At 31.6% G+C, this 19,118-nt stretch overlaps 1 protein-coding gene across 1 annotated transcript in view; it reads left to right on the top strand.

Moving 5' to 3' along the window:
- Window positions 1-19,118, top strand: part of LOC143073574 (uncharacterized) — a 114,860-nt gene that overhangs the window by 66,707 nt on the left and 29,035 nt on the right. Inside the window, exons 89-108 of the mRNA XM_076249212.1 lie at window positions 413-612; window positions 1,246-1,428; window positions 2,045-2,159; window positions 2,489-3,145; window positions 4,165-4,391; window positions 4,805-4,897; window positions 5,088-5,483; window positions 5,988-6,064; window positions 8,505-8,568; window positions 9,093-9,311; window positions 9,753-9,858; window positions 10,176-10,284; window positions 10,560-10,756; window positions 11,654-11,910; window positions 12,311-12,491; window positions 13,132-13,319; window positions 13,676-13,882; window positions 14,591-14,705; window positions 15,082-15,789; window positions 17,329-18,639. Coding sequence (XP_076105327.1) covers window positions 413-612; window positions 1,246-1,428; window positions 2,045-2,159; window positions 2,489-3,145; window positions 4,165-4,391; window positions 4,805-4,897; window positions 5,088-5,483; window positions 5,988-6,064; window positions 8,505-8,568; window positions 9,093-9,311; window positions 9,753-9,858; window positions 10,176-10,284; window positions 10,560-10,756; window positions 11,654-11,910; window positions 12,311-12,491; window positions 13,132-13,319; window positions 13,676-13,882; window positions 14,591-14,705; window positions 15,082-15,789; window positions 17,329-18,639 — 5,610 coding nt within the window. The remainder of the gene's footprint in view (window positions 1-412; window positions 613-1,245; window positions 1,429-2,044; window positions 2,160-2,488; window positions 3,146-4,164; window positions 4,392-4,804; window positions 4,898-5,087; window positions 5,484-5,987; window positions 6,065-8,504; window positions 8,569-9,092; window positions 9,312-9,752; window positions 9,859-10,175; window positions 10,285-10,559; window positions 10,757-11,653; window positions 11,911-12,310; window positions 12,492-13,131; window positions 13,320-13,675; window positions 13,883-14,590; window positions 14,706-15,081; window positions 15,790-17,328; window positions 18,640-19,118) is intronic.

The following is a 19,118-nucleotide window of genomic DNA, read 5'->3' as shown; positions in this document are numbered from 1 at the left end:
AATTCTTTTTTTAAAAATAGAAAAGTGTAAGTGTCAGTTAATTCAAGTGGCTATGCAGTTATGCTTTAAAATTAAATATGGTTGATAGAAAGATAAAGAAAAACAAGTTTTCCTGACTTAACTAAATAATGACATATTCAATATACATCTTATGGCTTAATTTGAACATTTGGAAAATTCAAATCATACAAAAATTCAAAGATAAACCCTTGATTATAAAATTGAGAATGGAAATGGGGAATGTGCCAAAGAGACAACAACCCGACCATAGAAAAAAACAACAGCAGAAGGTCTTGATACTTGGGACATACGCCCAAAACATGCAAAATATATGATAAAATTAAACATGTCTATTTGTGCTCAATGTCACCCTTAACCTATGACATTTGTTTTAATTGAACTTCTTTTTCAGGTGTTTGTCAATGTAATGCCAACTACACAGGGACAACATGTGACACCCTGTTAACAGAGCCACCTATCCTCAATGCTATATTTGGAGGAGTGGCCTGTGATTTGGACACCAATGAATATAACTGTACACTGTTTATTGTTCAGGGTGTCAGATTCATTGATAATGATTCACTCACATGTCATTTTGAATTAGAAAATGGGGTAAATATTTCTTTTGTTTTATTGAATGTGAATCACTATTAGTATTTGAGTTGCTTGCCTTTATTGCAGCTAGTTATGGCTCCAATTCCAAGCTGAGTCTATCAAAAAGAAGATGTGGTATGATCGCTAATGAGACAACTCTTCACAGGAGACAAAATGATACAAAAATTAACAATTATAGGTCACTGTATGGCCTTCAACAATGAGCAAAGCCCATACCACATAGCCTATCGAAAAACTTTGAAACTATAAATTGCTGCTTCTCTTCTAAACATTTGATATTTAGAATGAAAATCAAAGACTGATCAGGTTAGAGTGAGAATAATATGGTAGGGTTGGGCAATATGTCTTCCTGCAAACTCTTACTATGTGGGCTTAAGGTAAAAAATATGTGTCTGCATATATTCCAGTATAAATTATTTCATATGATCAAAAGGTTTTAGTGTGAACATTTATGACGGCTTCATATATTTTATATTGCTAATAATAATTTGAATGATTGATTGCTCTATTGCTCACAGTTTAAAGATAGACAGAGAATAAGTTGCCAGCATAATTATATTTATTATATTATATATATTTATTTATATTATTGTTAATGATCAGTAATACAGACATCATTTCTGTTCATAGGTAAAAGTAACTTCCGTTGGAGACTTTAAGTCAACAGAGGAGGTGTGGTGTCCCTTTATTGGAGATCTTGGTCAACACAAACTGAGTATTAGCAATGATGGATTGATGATAAGTAACGAGTTGACATTTGTTGTATACACTTCAGCATGTAAAGATTGTACTGACTTAATTTGTGTAGATAGGGTAGGTATTAAACAGATGCCTTTTGCCATTTTCAATATGTTAAACCTTATTTCATCTGTATAGATTTACCTAGTTTTATTGTTTTATTTTAATTATCATGATGGGTACACAATAAAATTGAGAATGGAAATGGAGAATGTGCCAAAGAGACAAAAACCCGACCATAGAAAAAAACAACAGCAGAAGGTCACCAACAGGTCTTCAATGTAGCGAGAAATTCCTGCACCCAGAGGCGTCCTTCAGCTGGCCCCTAAACAAATATATACTAGTTCAGTGATAATGAACGCCATACTAATTTCCAAATTGTACACAAGAAACTAAAATTAAAATAATACAAGACTAACAAAGGCCAGATATGATGACAAAAAAAGCAGGTTAAGAACATTTGAAAGCATAATTAGCATTTAAATGTAAGTAGGTTACTGTGTATTCATTATTATTTGTTGGATACCCTTTTTTGTGGATTTGGTTGGTATAGGTAAACCACAAATTAAATGTTCAACGAATGACAAGTTTCCTAGATACATGTATGCAGACTTCAACCAAACTATGAAAAAAAACACACACACTTAAAAATTCACTAAAAATATATTTTTTAATGCAATGTATTTTTCAGGATGATATATGTACAATCAGTGGAGTATGCTATGAACTTGGTGCACTTAACATGCTGAATACTGAACAGTTCTGTAACACCACAACCTCTAGGACATCATGGAGTACTCTCATAGGTATACATGGAATATTCATTCATTTAGTTGAAAGAAAGAAAGAAATTTTGAGAATCTGTTCTTTCATTGATAATATGTTCTTTCAACAACTGCTGATGGAAGAAAAGGAAAACGTATTAGAAGGAATAGAACTACATGGCTGTTAACTCTAAAGCTATTGAAATATTGAGTTTTAAACTCATAATTATATTAATCATTCTCAAAGCAGGATCAGTTCTACATCTAGTGATCATTCAATAATTGGCTTGTATGAATAGTTTAGATTTCGTTTACAAGATTAACTAATCAAAGAATTATGCATTTAGTAATGAGGTCATCTTCTTTTTCAGTGTCAGAGATAACACCAACTCGCTACAACTTTGTGAGAATTACTGGTACAACACTTGTAATCAAGATCAGTATAACTATTGAAATAAACATTAACTTGATTGGGACACCAGTTCTGATAGACATTCCCTCTGGTGAGAAAGGTGTAATGTTGAATGGTATTGACCAAGCATTGGACTTTGGAGATCTCAGTAACACATGTTTAGGAGACATAGAAAAGTGTTCTACTGGCCTTACCATAACCTTCAATCTCAAACTGAGAGAGAGGAAAGATAACTGTTATATAATGTCTACTGGCGGTGAAGATAAAGATAGTTACGGACTTGCCATGTGGTATTCCAAGAAAGGCAAATTATATACTCGTGTCAGTACCTCTAAATATGAATGGACTGTGTATACAAAAGATGTCGAAATAGATGAGTATTTCAATGTCAAGTTAGCATGGAGTCGCAGTGAAGGATTAGCATTTTATAAAAACAATAAAAGGATGAAGAAATCTAAGAAACGCCAAAAGAGGAAAGGTTCCAAACATTTAAAGAAGAAATGTTACTTTGGTCGATCAACTGAGCCTGAACCTCACTTTTGTAAGATGGAAATAGATGGGTTCACTGAAATACCAGCATCAGAACAAGTTGTAGATATAATCGATGTTCCACTTGGTAAGTCAGGGGTTGCAATGATACGCCCACTTTTAATGTTTTCTTCAAGTGAATCTATCAGATCAACTTTAAAACTCTTATTCATGATCAATTAAGATGTTGATAAATAAACATTTTTGATTAAGGAAAATTGCAAAGTTTACACCTTTGATATAAATTGAATTTTTCCTTTAGTGAAATTTTATGAAATTAACTTTGCAATTGTTAGTTAAAAACTAAGTTTGTTCTGATTAAAGTATTTTTTAAATGGAATGCAAAGTAAACTGTCTGATTATTGATATATAAATCGACTTCAAATTAATGATCATTATTTCAGAGTTCTATTTTCAATTTCATCACAGAGTTATTATTTAGGAATAAATCTACCTCAAATTAATGTTCCTTATTTCAAAGTTCTTACTTTCAGTTTCATCACACAGTTATTATTTAGGAATAAATCTACCTCAAATTAATGTTCCTTATTTCAAAGTTCTTGCTTTCAGTTTCATCACAGAGTTATTATTTAGGAATAAATCTACCTCAAATTAATGTTCCTTATTTCAAATATCTACTTTCAATTTCATCACAGAGTTATTATTTATGAATAAATCTAGCTTAGATTAATGTTCCTTATTTCCAAGTTCTACCTTCAATTTCATCACAGAGTTATTATTTATGTATAAATCTACCTCAAATTAATGTTCCTTATTTCAAAGTTCTACTTTCAATTTCATCACAGAGTTATTATTTATGAATAAATCTACCTCAAATTGATGTTCCTTATTTCAAAGTTCTACTTTCAATTTCATCACAGAGTTATTATTTATGAATAAATCTAGCTCAGATTAATGTTCCTTATTTCAAAGTTCTACTTTCAATTTCATCACAGAGTTATTATTTATGAATAAATCTAGCTCAGATTAATGTTCCTTTTTTCAAAGTTCTTACTTTCAATTTCATCACAGAGTTATTATTTATGTATAAATCTACCTCAAATTAATGTTCCTTATTTCAAAATTCTTCTTTCAATTTCATCACAGAATTGCCAACAATGGAAAAGGATCCGGTCCTGAAGGTTATACCATCAAATGACACATTTGACCTTCGATGTACTTTTGAACCTTTGACCACACCTTATGTCAACTATAGATATACAGTGAGATGGTATTTGGGAGATGCAGTCAAATCTACATTTGTTATGGAAAATGATTCCTTTGTTAGTCAAATCAACAAGGCCGACATTGGTGTGGCTGTCTATGGAGATGAGGTAAAATGTCTTTAGTGTTAAAATAAAATTGAGTCTCAAGTCCCAAGATAATGTGTCAAGTCTCTAGATAACAGTGTCAAGTGTTTAGATAACAGTATCAACTCTCCATCTAATTGTGTCAAGTCTCCAGATGAATGGTTCATATTTAAACATGATGTCTCAAGTCTCAAGATACAACAAGACTTTCTAAACTTTCTATCCACAAAATTACAAATCAGTCTCCTGAAAAGAAAATCAAAATCTCTCCCATTGAAAAACTTAAAATGTTTTCTACTTTGTCTATCATTATATAACTATGGATAGTTATTTTTGATTTTTGAGCAAGTTTACACTAAAAACAGTATTTTCTATAATTCTTTGTGAGCTAAGAATTAATGGTTTGGTAATGTTTGAATGATCTGTTATTTTCGCAGGTCCGCTGTGCGGTGTCAGCCTGTTACTATGACAACTGTGACAACACTGCAGGTCCAGACAGAATGAGTAATGAATTTAAACTACATATTAAGGTAAGCAGAGAAGTTATTTTCTGAATCTTTATACTTTTATGAATAACTTTTGATTTTTTTTAAATATTAAATTGATATTGTTGGTATCTTTGTTTATAGATGTGGTACATTACAGAAACTAATTTATGAATATTTAGATTCCTGTTGAATCTTTTATAGATGCATAAATTCTCTACGTATAATATTTCAGATATTGACAGAGAAGATTGAGTTGTATGAAGGATTTGCTGGAAAATGTATAAACGTAAAACCCATGGTACCTCCAAGTACCTTCTGTGATAATGGTACATGTCACTATCGTATAGATTATGGGTTTGAAGATCGGGAGAAGTACACGGAGAGTACCTGCGCTGATGAAAGCATTGTACCACAAGCAGTGTTTTTAACAGAATCCATTCAGAATTCTCCATGTCATGTTGTCATTAGTGAAGTTGATTGGGAAAAAGAAACATGTGTCTATATAAGAGCTGTAGCAGATGGACTTAAAGACAAGAACAAGAAATTACATGTTAGACTTACAATCTCTGTAGAAATTGTGACAACAATAGTTACTCAGATATCTCAGACCTCCTACCCAACAGTTGAGGTAAAAATAGTTTAAGTAAATTTGGATTCATTTGTCATGGTTACCAATTTTTCTGGATGAAATAAAACTTTTTTTTGTTTTTTGTGAATATTTGAATTTAGTGGCTTAGGCAAAGTTTGCTTACGTTCCTTTGAAAATTTGTAATTCGTTGACGTTTAAATTTGTGGTTCCCCAGTTCCCAAGAAATCCATGAAAATTGGTATACAATGAATATTAATGAATCCACAGTATCAGATGTATCAGACTTCCTTTATAAATGTTGAGATAAAAATAGCAGCAGTTATCATATGTTAATGATCTTTCATTAGTTATCTAAATATGACTGAAGTGTGGCCGACCTTACAAAGCCACATATTATTCTCATGACACTGTAATGTATAGATATAACTTGAAATTTGGCTAACACACAGTATTAGTATTTAATGGATTGTTATAGTTCTTCATAAATTGTTCAACTAATCTTCAATACATGTTGTAAAACTTAAAAAAAAAAAATTTTTAAAGGTTGAAATCATTGATCAAGACAAGACTGCAGTTTGTGAATCGTCAGGAGATCCTCACATAACAACTTATGATGGAAGGTCAGTCTATATTTATCTTACTCTATGAGGCCTCACTGGGTTATTGTATATGTAGGATAATTATTTTTGTAGGTTTATTATTCCATTTTTAAAGCAATTGCTTTTATGCCGTCGCGTATGGCCATCTTTGTGACCCAGATCAGAGACTCCGCCCAGATCAAGCCATAGTATTTTGTTAAACAGGCTCCTGGTCAGTCATTCTTTAACACCTATGTATGTTTTCTAATGCAATACATAGCTTGAAACTTTAAAAAAACGTTAGTGGATTTAAGAAGTTTCAGAATATGTTCTTGTAGATGTATTTTTGAATTTAAAGGGTCAACCGTTTGACTATCAAATAACATAGAAGTCCGAGTGAAAAAAAGTACATTTTTATAAATGCGATTCCGTTTTCCGCCGTTCGTACGATGTTTCAACAAAATATGGATTCATTTCAGTTGTTGATTTAGTATTGAAAATTTAACTGAATTATCTCCTAATAAATACGGTTTTTTATGTTTAATTTGTGTTTCTTTAAGAGGTCAGGTGCTCTTGTTCATTCATAAAATTATCGTTCATTCATACATTTATCGTAAAATCAAAATCACTACACAGGTTAATGCGTAGTGTCAAATTATTACCTGTAATCTAAAAATAGACAAACTTTATTTGCGCAAATAATTTAGCGGAACGAAACCCTTGTTGAAAACACATAACAATAAGTTCGTTTTCCTTTTCTGTCAAAACTCCGTAATATTTATCGATCACCTTACTAATGAAATGGACCCGTCCAAACGTAGTAGATGCCAAGTCGGTCCAGATGAAGAGATATTTACAATTTGGAATTTTCTAGTTTATTAATACATAGGTTGAAAAACAGTACGTCTTTTTAAATATCATGATCAAAACTGGGTTTGCATAACAAATGTGACTTGTCAGATGAAACCATTATCCTCGTCTTTTCAGTGAACAAGTCTACTACGTTTGTTGACACTCGACGGTCCACCGTGTTAGCAATTTTATTTCACATGTTTTCGAAATATTGAAGATCATTTTTCGCAATGTTTCCTAAAAATTGATAAATATCAAAGCAATGTAGAGCTGTTTGTTCTTGTTCGTATAATAAAATTGAGAATGGAAATGGGGAATTTGTCAAAGAGACAACAACCCGACCATAGAAAAACATACAACAGCAGAATTAAGGTCACCAACAGGTCTTCAATGCAGCGAAAAATTCCCGCACCCGGAGGCGTCCTTCAGCTGGCCCCTATACAATATATATACTAGTTCAGTGATAACGATTTAATGTCATGTTTGTCTGTGATGACCCCCCTTTTCGGGATTGCATGAGAATTGTAGTTATCTCGTACCCACATGCACTTGTTTCTATCCATAGGAAGGTCGACTATCCATATAAAACTATTTATATGGATAATCGACCTTCCTATGGATAGAAACAAGTGCCTGTGCTCGTACCGCATCAGAAGGACACATATCAACTGAGCAATAATGTTTGGAACTTAGTTTTAAAAATGATGACAAAGTAACATTATGAAAATATTTTTATTAAGCTGAAATATACATTTATTCTTTACATGTTTATGTCTTGTAAGATATTTTATTTCTTTCCCGTTTTTTAACATTTGCGTCTGGAAAGTTGAAATGTTTTAACTTAATCATTTGTGTTAATGGTTAAATATAAATTAATAAAGAAAATTGTTAAAATTAAATCAATAAAGGAAATTACTGCCAAGGAAGTTACAAACACTACCAGGGGATAATCCATGATGATTTCTTTTTGAGTTATATGTTTCAGCACATGTATATTTGACCCCAACTTTAGCCTGGTAAACGTGTTGTCTCCTTGTGAAATATAAAACATATTAAAAATGACTTTCTGCTAAAGTCTTTTATTTATATAAAGTTAAAACCTTCTTACTTTTAACTAGACAACACTCATGTCAGGTTTAATTCTTGTATACATGTGGATGAAAAATAAAAGTCCCCAAACATTAACATGGCAGCAATTGCTTTTACAGCCTTTAAGGCTTTGATTTTAAAAATTTATAGAAAGAATGCTTATCTTTTTGAAAGTAAGGTTCCTAGTTAAATATTAAGATATTTGCAATCTTAATGTAGGCAATTATTCTGCTATATATTTACTGTTGAAATGATTTAAATCATTATGTACAATTTCAAGGCAGCAGGGGACGTTTTGATGCAGCATTTTGTTTTCCTTTCTGATCAATTTTACAAGGTTGAATAAAATTATATGACAAAATGAAAAAAAAATAAAAATCCAAACTAATTACATGTATATATAATGAAAGAACAAGTTAATTAACGAATGCATGAATGAATGAGTTAGAGAACTTTTTGTACTAGCATGTTATTATATTGTGCCATATCATTTTCTATCTTTACATATAACAGAAATATGATAATACTTTCTATTATTCAGGACTTATGACAATATGTTAGAAGGAGAATTCATTATGTACAGACACAAAACATTACCATACGAGGTATAGTATATTGCATCTTTAATGTTTAAACTATATGTTATAATACAACTGCTATGTTTAAATAATTGTTTTTCTTAAATGAACTTTTGTTTTACATTCTCATGAATCTGTAACTCAATGTTACTCCTGATGGCTGTTTGTCTTGTTGTTTTCCAATTTTTTATTACTTTTACTTGTAACATAAAGAAAGGACATTGTTGAGGATGAAAAAATATTATGTTAAGTAAACCAACACAACATGCTGTAATAAGAGTTTTAAAAGTAGTAGCTTAAAGAAAAGATATATAAGTATAAATCAGTAACAATAATAAAAGACAACTGATTTGTAGAAATTGCTATCTGCAATAGACGATAAAGATTGAAAAATTAAGTTGCAGAAATTCCAATAAAACCGAACACAGGAGTAACTGTTTCTAATCTGTCTTTGGTATCTATCATACAGTATTGTTCTTTGTATAAAACTTCAGTTATCTAAAACATAGCAAATTTTATTTGTGCAATATCTATCTTCTATTTTATTAAAGGTAAGAGCTCTCCTGCGTGCCTGTAATGAACCAAGACAGGCTTCATGTAATTGTGGTGCATTAATCAGGATTGGGGATGATGTTATTGTCTTTGATAAATGTGGAGCTAAGAAGTCTAAGAAGAATAAAAAGAAACCTCTAAAACCCAAACTGTATCTAAATGGAGAACTTACCCCAGGAACCAGTATAATCAAATACAAAGGTGGAAAGAATTACAAGGTAAAGTCACAATTATGAATTTCAGTTTTATAATACTGAATAATCAAACTTTTGCTTTTTTTAAAATTGTAATGCAATCTTTTGCAAGTGACATTGTTTTAATAGTGTATATCAAAAACACATATTTTTCATTTACATGGAAAAATATACTTATGCTTTTCAATGAAAAAATGTTAACAGTTTATGGCCAGATTTTCTGTTACCTAAAGAGTTACCTAGAGAAGGTGCTTGGTCCTATTTGCTTTTAGATTTAGAAATGTGCTGAAAAATATTTGGAAAAGGAATATTCAATATGACTGTTGATCAGATTAAAGGTGCAAGTTACATTAAATATATATACCAGGTTTTGTTAATAGAATTTCATAAATTGGCAGACATCTTATAAAATGGTTGTTAGTTTTTTATGGTTATTTTTTTTTAAATTTTGCATTGTCCATTTAGGTTGTGTTTCCAAGTGGTACATATGTCAGATTAGAATCACATAAGAATGGACGATTCATAAACATGTATGTGAGAGCATCTTCATCAGATCTGGAAAAAACAGAAGGTAATATGTCACACAAAATTATGCAGTTAAGCAGAGTATGCTTATATCTACAAGAGTATAATCTTTACACTTTTTCCAAGAAATATACTGTTTTAAACACTTATAACAAAAAAAAAACACAAAAAAAATAGGATGAAATATTTTGCAGTACCTGGAACTGTGATCAATGTTAACAGACTCCACTGGTTTTTTTTCAACATTAAGGAACATGCTTCAATCAACCAGAACATATGCAATTAAAAAGTTATTCAAATATCAATTTTGAAATTTAGTCTTTACATTAAAAAAATATGTCAATCTCTGTTATTATTGTACAGGTTTGTGTGGTTTCTTTGATGGTGATGAGGCCAATGATTTGATGAAACCTAATAACATATTGTATGGAGGCAAATCAAGAGAAGTGGATGAATTCTCCTCGAGTTGGAGGTTTGGCAATATTTTTGTATATATCATTGTGCCATCAGTTGAAATAGTTTTATATGATTTGAGGATTGAAAAAAATATATATAAAAATAAGGATCAAAATAAGTAACTCTTGACAAAAAAAAATATTATCAGCTGGAAGAGTAAGGGGTATCACTCATTTGTCAAATGCACATGATTTATGAATAATTATAAACTTGAAAATAAGAAAAATGTCACAAGTAAGACTATATATTAGCAAGAACATTTTTATTTTATTATTATGATTATTTTAATAGAATTGATGAATTGGGTGTGGACTCCATGTACTCTGGGTACTGTCCACAAGTAGTGATTGAGAAACAAACCATCCTTCCACCTTACTGTAACTGTGGTGCCTCAACCTCAACATGCTATAGCAATATAGATGATCTTGGCTGTGCACGATATAAAAAGGACAAAAAAGAGAAAGGAAAATATTGGAAAAAGGCCAAAGGTAAGAAGATATGGAGTGCCAATGAGACAACTACAAATGTATTCATCCAAGTCACAATTTGTAAAAGTAAACCATTATAGGTCAAGGTATGGTCTTCGATACAGAGCATAGTTATTTATAGAATAACTAATAGAAGAATTCAAGTAGAGGAAAATATTCAACGAGTGACCAAACAACACATTAATTCACCAATGGGCGTAGCGCATGAGTTAATTATTAGTGTTGTTCAGTTGAGAGTTGAAATTTTTCGATATTTGAATTCTTTAATTAGTTATTCTTTTGATTACATTTGCAAATGGCTTTTTTTAAAGAAATTAATGTAAAATATGTAAGATTCTATATCTTTTTTGTAGGCACTTACAATTTGTTTTGATCCGTTGTTGTCAACGTCTTGACAACGCCTATTGTTGTATGACGTCAGAGGGTGAAATAACCACGTTTGTTTCACATGTGAAATTATCGGTTTTTATTTAACTAGGAAATCAATGAAATTCATTGCAACCAATGTAATAATTTAGATTAGCACCAGATCTGTCTAATAAAATAATATAAGTACAGCTCACAGCTTATGATAATTGCTACTCTCGTGATAACTTCTAGTGTGAGACAAATAAGGAATAACAGATTTCAATAATTAAGCTCAAAATTATGTCCATTCTTAAAATTCTTAATTCACAGTTATATATGCTACCATTTATATGTAATATGCGGATATGATTTTACAAAACACCTTTATAAATTTAATGAATTTATCAAAAATTGTGTCAAACCCCAAAGAACATAGATAATTCTATATTCTAAAACATCTATTTTTGTACCTGAAAAATCCCCCAAGTAAATGAATCCCATCTTATTGCCTTACATTCTATTTATACATACTTTTTTTATGTTTCACAGATGTGACAGAATATTTGGTATCCAAGGCTATATCTCCACCATCTGGTTGCATAGCAACACAAATAGAAGTGTTTGAGGCTAACATTACATACATACCAACAGTAAGGACATGGCCTACACCTACTGGTCGTACAGAAATAACGGCATTACAAGAATGTAAAGCTGTGATTGAAGCAGATATATCATTCGCTGGATGTAAAAGTGTAGCAGCTATTAACCTTGTGGCAGCTCTGGATTCGTGTGTTATAGATTTACAGGTATGGTACTACTAAGTCAATCCATCATATAAGATTCTATATGTGTGTTATGGTGTGAACCACTATCATAAACATAACATTTGTAATCAATTATTTGAGTACCACATTAAATTTACAATACAAGATATTATTTGACTTAATTTTATTAGCATGTGATAACATTTTCAAAAGTAAATTACCAAATTCCAAGGTAAATTAAAATAGGAAGTCCGTTAAAACTAACAAAATCAAATGTTAGACCTTTATCAACTAATGGAAAACATGAAACTAGTGTCATATTCCTGGAACAGATCCAGACTTGATATAGGTACCATTTAACCAATTAGTTATTTGAATATAATAATAATAATGATGGTTTCTCCTCCTTTGACATAATATATGTTCCGTTCTCTGCTTACAGATTACTGATAACATAGAATGGTCATTGGCTGCTTTAGATACTGTGCTTACCAAATGTCAGATAGAAATAGAGATTAACATTGAGCTATGGGTGAATGTGTCGGGATCTTTAATACCTAACCCAGCAATCATTGATAACATATGTCCTGGATCGTGTAGTGGGAACGGAAACTGTGTAGAAGGTAAGAATAAATTTCAAGCAAAAAAATGTGGTTTTGCTTTCATTGGAAATGTGAAGTTTATCGATTAAATTTGCTGTGTAGAAAAATGATTTATATATACAACATTAACTTTACCAATTTGTCTGCACTAAGAGGAAAAAAGGGGTGATAACTTACTTAACCTGAAATTTGCTTGAGATAAAGGTGAAACAAATATACTGAAAACGACCATTTCAATATCTGTGGATCACTTTGTGACTCCATACAAAAAAACACATGTTTGTCTTGTGAGCTGTAAATAACCATGGTTGTTAAGCTTCAAGATAAACAATTATTTTACCTTACCAGTGCTGTAAATAGAGAAATGTCTCAATCTTTCAGAAAATACCAAGAAATAGATGGCATCAACTCAATATTATCATATTGATATAATTAATGACAAAGTTTTCAGCAAGGTTTTTTTTGTATTTTTTAAAGTGTTTTATTAATGATTCTTAGTTATTGATCTGATTTGGTTGATAGCAAAATATTTATATAATGATCTTTACACATTACATGCAGGATTTGGATAACTTTGTTTACTGGTTTATGTATCTCCACACATCAGTTTGATGATGAGTGTACAAGTGTGTGTAATTGCACTGGTACCTTTATTTTACAGGTGTGTGTGTCTGTACTGGTAACTTTGCTGGTGAAGATTGTAGTGTGGACACCACTGCAGTAATCGTCCTGGAACCTTTAGAACAAGAATTCTGTGATAAATACAGTAATCTATGTACAGAGATAACGTTGATTGGTGATGGCTTCTTAGAAACATCAGTTATACAATGTGCTATTATAAGACAACAGGTCAGTGTTTGTCTATCAACAAAGATATCAAATTTTAAATTTTAAACATAACTGTATTTATTGCCAAATTACTAGATTGATAATTTTAAAATGTTTGATTGAAATTTTATTGCAACCTTGATCTATATTTGATAAATTGTTGTTTTAGTTTTTTTTTGTATTTTGTAATAAAATTTTAAAAACTTTAAATCTTCAAAACTTCTATGAAGATTTGGTAAAATGGAAATGGTTTAATATGCTATATATTACGCTGCTATCTTAGGATTTAACCATAAAATACAATGTATGTGGTCTTGAATCTGATTAGTAGTTCAAAAATACCTTCATTTCTTGAGATCTTATTATTTGTATTACAGAAATTAGCTGTATTTGTTGACATTGGCAATGAGATACTGATCAATGCTACATTCATCAGCCAGGAAGCAGTCACATGTGATTTACCCGACCCAGATATTTTCAAGATTACAATTATTAACAATAATATCAGATCAGTAGACAGTCTGACCTATGTGACCTATGACCCATTCTGTTATGATTGTACAACTGCGGGATGTACTGTCAAGGTAAACATAATTATTAGTTATTATAACACCCCCCACTCCCATTTGCAAAGGATTACAGGGGTATGCTAGATACCCTCTGTCATTTCATTGTACATTTCAAACAATAAGTCATAAATGTATATTGCACCCAACATCTGATGGTAATGCCAAACCATGTCAATCTTTTTTATTTCAAAGTATATTCCCAAACATATATCTTGTGTTCAGATTCCATTGATAAGAAAATGATTTGTATCAGAAATATTATATCATTCTAAAATCATTTTTTTTCTTCAGTATTAAAATGTTAGCCACATAGTTGAATGAGTCCACAGATATTGTTATGTTAAGAAAGACATAGTTTTATTATCGGGATGCACATTTTTTTCAATAATTGTTATGGTAGGACAAATTTGATCATTTATAAAATTGAGAATGGAAATAAGGATTGTTTCAAAGAGACAACAACCTGACCAAAGAACAAAAACCAATGGGTTCTCAACACAGTGAGAAAATCCCGCATCCTGAGGCGTGCTCCAGTTGTCCCCTAAACAAAAATGTGTACTAGTTCAGTGATAATGGATGTCATACTAAATTCCAAAATATATAAATGAACTAAAAGTAAAAATCATACAAGACTATCAAAAGCCAGAGGCTCCCGACTTGGGACACGCTCAACATTGCAGCGGTCTAAACATGTTTTAAGAGATCTATAACTTTTTCTTTCAGGCTGATGTATGTTTAATCGGTGATAATTGTTATGGTAAAGGATTCTTTGATGTTGGTAATGCAGGTCTAGGATGTATTCCTAATACAGATACCTCCACCTGGACAATAATTACTCGTAAGTATAAATTATTTGTTTTTTGCTGCACAATTTTTATTTTAATATTAGCAATAATTTGGGCAGCTGGATACATCTATCAGGATATGTTGGAAATAAATAATAGAAATGTAAAAAAAACGTTGAATTTCATAATATAGTTTTTTTTTTATATTTTTTTCACATATATATTAGATATTTACAGAGATTTTTAAAACCTAAAAATGGTTTTGATGGCCAGATCCTGTGTCAAGGGGAGATATTCTGCAATTTAAGCTTAAGTTAATTAAAAGGAATTTAGTAAGAGATGAGAGTAAGTGTTTATCTCTTTGAACTTGCAACAATTCCTGTATATACTAATTTAAGCATTTATGGCATCAAATATTTTTTGTTTCAGAAATTGACATCACAGTCCTAGAACTGACCTTCATTGAAATAACTGGAACGATTTTGAAAACACCTAATCTGGACATAACTGTACATGGAACAATACTTCCAACTTTAACAGATATAGACAGCATTATGTATTGTCCATTAGATGGTATATCACAATATCTTGACCTTGGCGATAAATCTAACAGCTGTTTAGGTAATCCTTTATTATGTGGCTTTGGAATGACCATCCAGTTCAACCTAAAGATAATTCAGTTTGTGGAGAACATGTACATTTTTACCTCTGGTGGTGACCAACCTGACGGCTATGGTGTGGCCATGTACTACAAGCGTAGTGAGTTATATCTGACCGTTAGTACTAAAACAATGGAATGGACAGTGAAGACCAAGATAAATATGAATGTAGTAGTCAATATAGAGTTCTCTTGGAGTATTCAGACTGGGTTAGCTCTGTTCTTTGATGGAACAATGGTAGCTGAAACCAAAACATTCATCACCAGAGAAGTTACAGTATCTATGTATACAGCTACTTACATTGGGGTGTCTATAGACATTACTATATTTGCACAAATTGAAATAGGAGAATTGAAAATCACAGAAGCCGCAAGGGAAACCATAGCAACAGTGGAAGGTGATGAGACCACGACAGATGTCATGACAACAGAAATGTTTACCAATGCGACAACAACTGAAATGGTCACTAACGCAACAGGTAAGAATTCACATTTTGTTTTAGTAATTTGCATAAATGTGGAAGTAATAAACAGATTTAATCTGCTAAGTAGATCTAACTTTAGTGCCTCTTTTAACATTAAAAAAATCTGGACTTTATTGCTAAAGTTAAATGAATAGAAACTTCTCATTAATTAAGATTTATATTTTATATTTTTTATATTTTTTTTTTTAAATCTCTTAGCATTATTTACATTTTTTTACATCAAATCTAGTCAGTGCTAATTTTTAACAAAGATTTTCCTCTGTCAAAAGACAGAGAACTGGGAAAGCAAGACCCTAGAATAGAGGGAAAGATGTTTTTGAGAGAAATTGATGTGTAAAAGAGAATTCAATATCCCTTGTTCACTTCTTTATCAAATTATGATTGAAGCACAGTAAAGCAGATTACTGGCATGTTTTTTTCACATTAGAAAACAGTTGCATGTTTTGTCACTTCGTTACACAGTTGCATGTTTTGTCATTTTGATACACAGCTGCATGTTTTATTACTTGGATCCATGTACTTTTATGATTGTTTTTTTCCTTTATTTTCTAGGAGCTTAAATTTTTCTATTGCAGAATTTTTTTAAAATCTTTTTGTATCTTTAAAAAAAAAATAATTAATAGATACATTGTAATAGAACTATATGTTAAAGATATCAAACTTATTTAACAAATTTATACTAGGCTGTTGTTACAGTATATATGTAGTTATATAAAAGGCAAGTCAGTTCTCCTATTTTTGAGTAGTAATAGTTATGAAAAATGATGATATTTTAAAGATATTTATCAAATCCTTTAAAATTAAATTGTGCTTGCAATTCCATATACATGTAGATTCTATCACTGAATCGAGTGTGATACAATATTTATCCATTTGAGACAGTTAAAAAGCAAAGCTTGACGAGCATTTTAAATATTTAAAATTTAAACTGTCAAAAATGGTTAAATACTGTATTGCACAAGATTTGGTGATAGAATCTGTTTCTCTAATGATTTTTAACAATATGCAGACAGACTCAATCTTTCTTTTCAAATGATCTGCAAAAAGGTGTTTTTTTCTATGTGACGTCATCAGGCATGATTGCCCTTTTTCTTGACATTATAATAGGAAGTTCAGAGGAAAGCATGAACATTTGATGTCATAATTTAATTGAACCACATGTTGATAAATTAAAAATAATCAACAGGTCTGAAAAAGAATGAATTGTGTAAGAATTAGAGAAATGTTTTTAAAAGTACTTAGTAAAAATTTATTTTATTCCACATGTTTCATAGAAAATGTTTACAAACAGATTTTGCTTTTATTAACATGTAACCATCTAGGCATCTGGGAAAGCATGTTATCCCCTTCCATTGTATATATATAAATATTGCAACTATCAATTAGACAAAACAAAATGTCTTTATTTTTTACAGAACTTCACTTTTAATTTATAATTGATATTTAAAATCCCCTTTCTGTTGAAAATCTATATTCAGCTACTTTTTGTGCATGAAACACCAAATTTCTGACTTTTCACATCTTTTGAATTAGAAACAGCACACACATCAACTGGGACCTTATCTACAGGTTCAGTTGGTACAACAGATTCTACACTATCCATGGCAACTGGCACATTAACATCAATAACTGGAACACATACAACTGGAACAACAGCAACTATGACAGAAGGAACAACAGATTCTGTAACCATGACTACAGGAACCACTAAACAGGAAACCAGTGGAACAACTGTTTCCATGACAGAGGGAACAACTGAGCAGGAAACCAGTGGAACTACTGTTACCGTTACAGAAGGTACAACTGAACAAGAAACTAGTGGAACAATTGTTACCATAACAGAAGGAACAACTGAGCAGGAAACCAGTGGAACTACTGTTACCTTGACTGAAGGAACAACTGAACAGGAAACAAGTGGAACAACTGTTACTGTTACAGAAGGTACAACTGAACAAGAAACTAGTGGAACAATTGTTACCATAACAGAAGGAACAACTGAGCAGGAAACCAGTGGAACTACCGTTACCTTGACTGAAGGAACAACTGAACAGGAAACAAGTGGAACAACCGTTGCCATGACAAAAGGAACAACTGAACAGGAAACCAGTGGAACAACTGTTACCATGACAGAAGGAACAACTGAACAGGAAACCAGTGGAACAACTGTTACCGTTACAGAAGGTACAACTGAACAAGAAACTAGTGGAACAATTGTTACCATAACAGAAGGAACAACTGAGCAGGAAACCAGTGGAACTACTGTTACCTTGACTGAAGGAACAACTGAACAAGAAACCAGTGGAACTACTGTAACTGTTACAGAAGGAACAACTGAACAGGAAACCAGTGGAACAACAGTTACCGTAACAGAAGGAACAACTGAACAGGAAACCAGTGGAACAACTGTTACCATGACTGAAGGAAAAATTGAACAAGAAACCAGTGGAACTACTGTAACTGCTACAGAAGGAACAACTGAACAGGAAACCAGTGAAACTACTGTTACCGTTACAGAAGGAACAATTGAACAAGAAACCAGTGGAACTACTGTTACCGTTACAGAAGGAACAATTGAACAAGAAACCAGTGGAACTACTGTAACTGCTACTGATGGAACAACTGAACAGGAAACCAGTGGCACATCTGTTACCATGACAACAGGAACAACTGAACAGGAAACCAGTGGAACTACTGTTACTGTTACAGAAGTAACAACTGAATCTGGAACCAGTGGCACATCTGTTACCATGACAACAGGAGCAAATGATAAAGGTACAAGTAGAACTACTGAATCAATGGGAACAGTGTTTACTGGAACAACTTTAGAGTTCTCTTTGAGTAATGGTGAGTGACAACACTTGCAGCAGACAGTTTGGATCCCACACAGAATTGCTTTGCACTATGTAGCATCCTTTCACATCACTTTCCTCTTCTTCCTTTTGATGTTATATGCTTGATATGCCTTTAATTCCGCTTCAATGATCTACTTACAACAAATAATCATACTAACCATACATATGTTCAATTGTTTGAAAAACATTTTTTTTTTTGTTGTGAAGGAATTTTTGATTAAGCATTGATTTTTGAACTCTTGCTTGCAGATTGATAAAGTCTTTTTGGGGTTGTCATGAATGTTTTTTGAAAATATGTTTTTTTGTGTTTTAAACTGCTTCGACAGTTTCCATTCAGAGCCTTCAATCTATCTAAAATGTTTGAAAATTCAATTGAACAAGAAATTATGTAAACATGATGATAGTTTTTAAAGACTGACCAAATTGGTAAATTTTCAAAACATGTAGCATATGGATTTTGCTCATTGTTGA

Source organism: Mytilus galloprovincialis, chromosome 4 (genome assembly GCF_965363235.1).
Source record: "Mytilus galloprovincialis chromosome 4, xbMytGall1.hap1.1, whole genome shotgun sequence".
In the NCBI taxonomy this organism is placed as follows: domain Eukaryota; kingdom Metazoa; phylum Mollusca; class Bivalvia; order Mytilida; family Mytilidae; genus Mytilus; species Mytilus galloprovincialis.
Note: the sequence above shows the minus strand (reverse complement) of the source record. Positions and strands in the feature narration are given on the sequence as shown.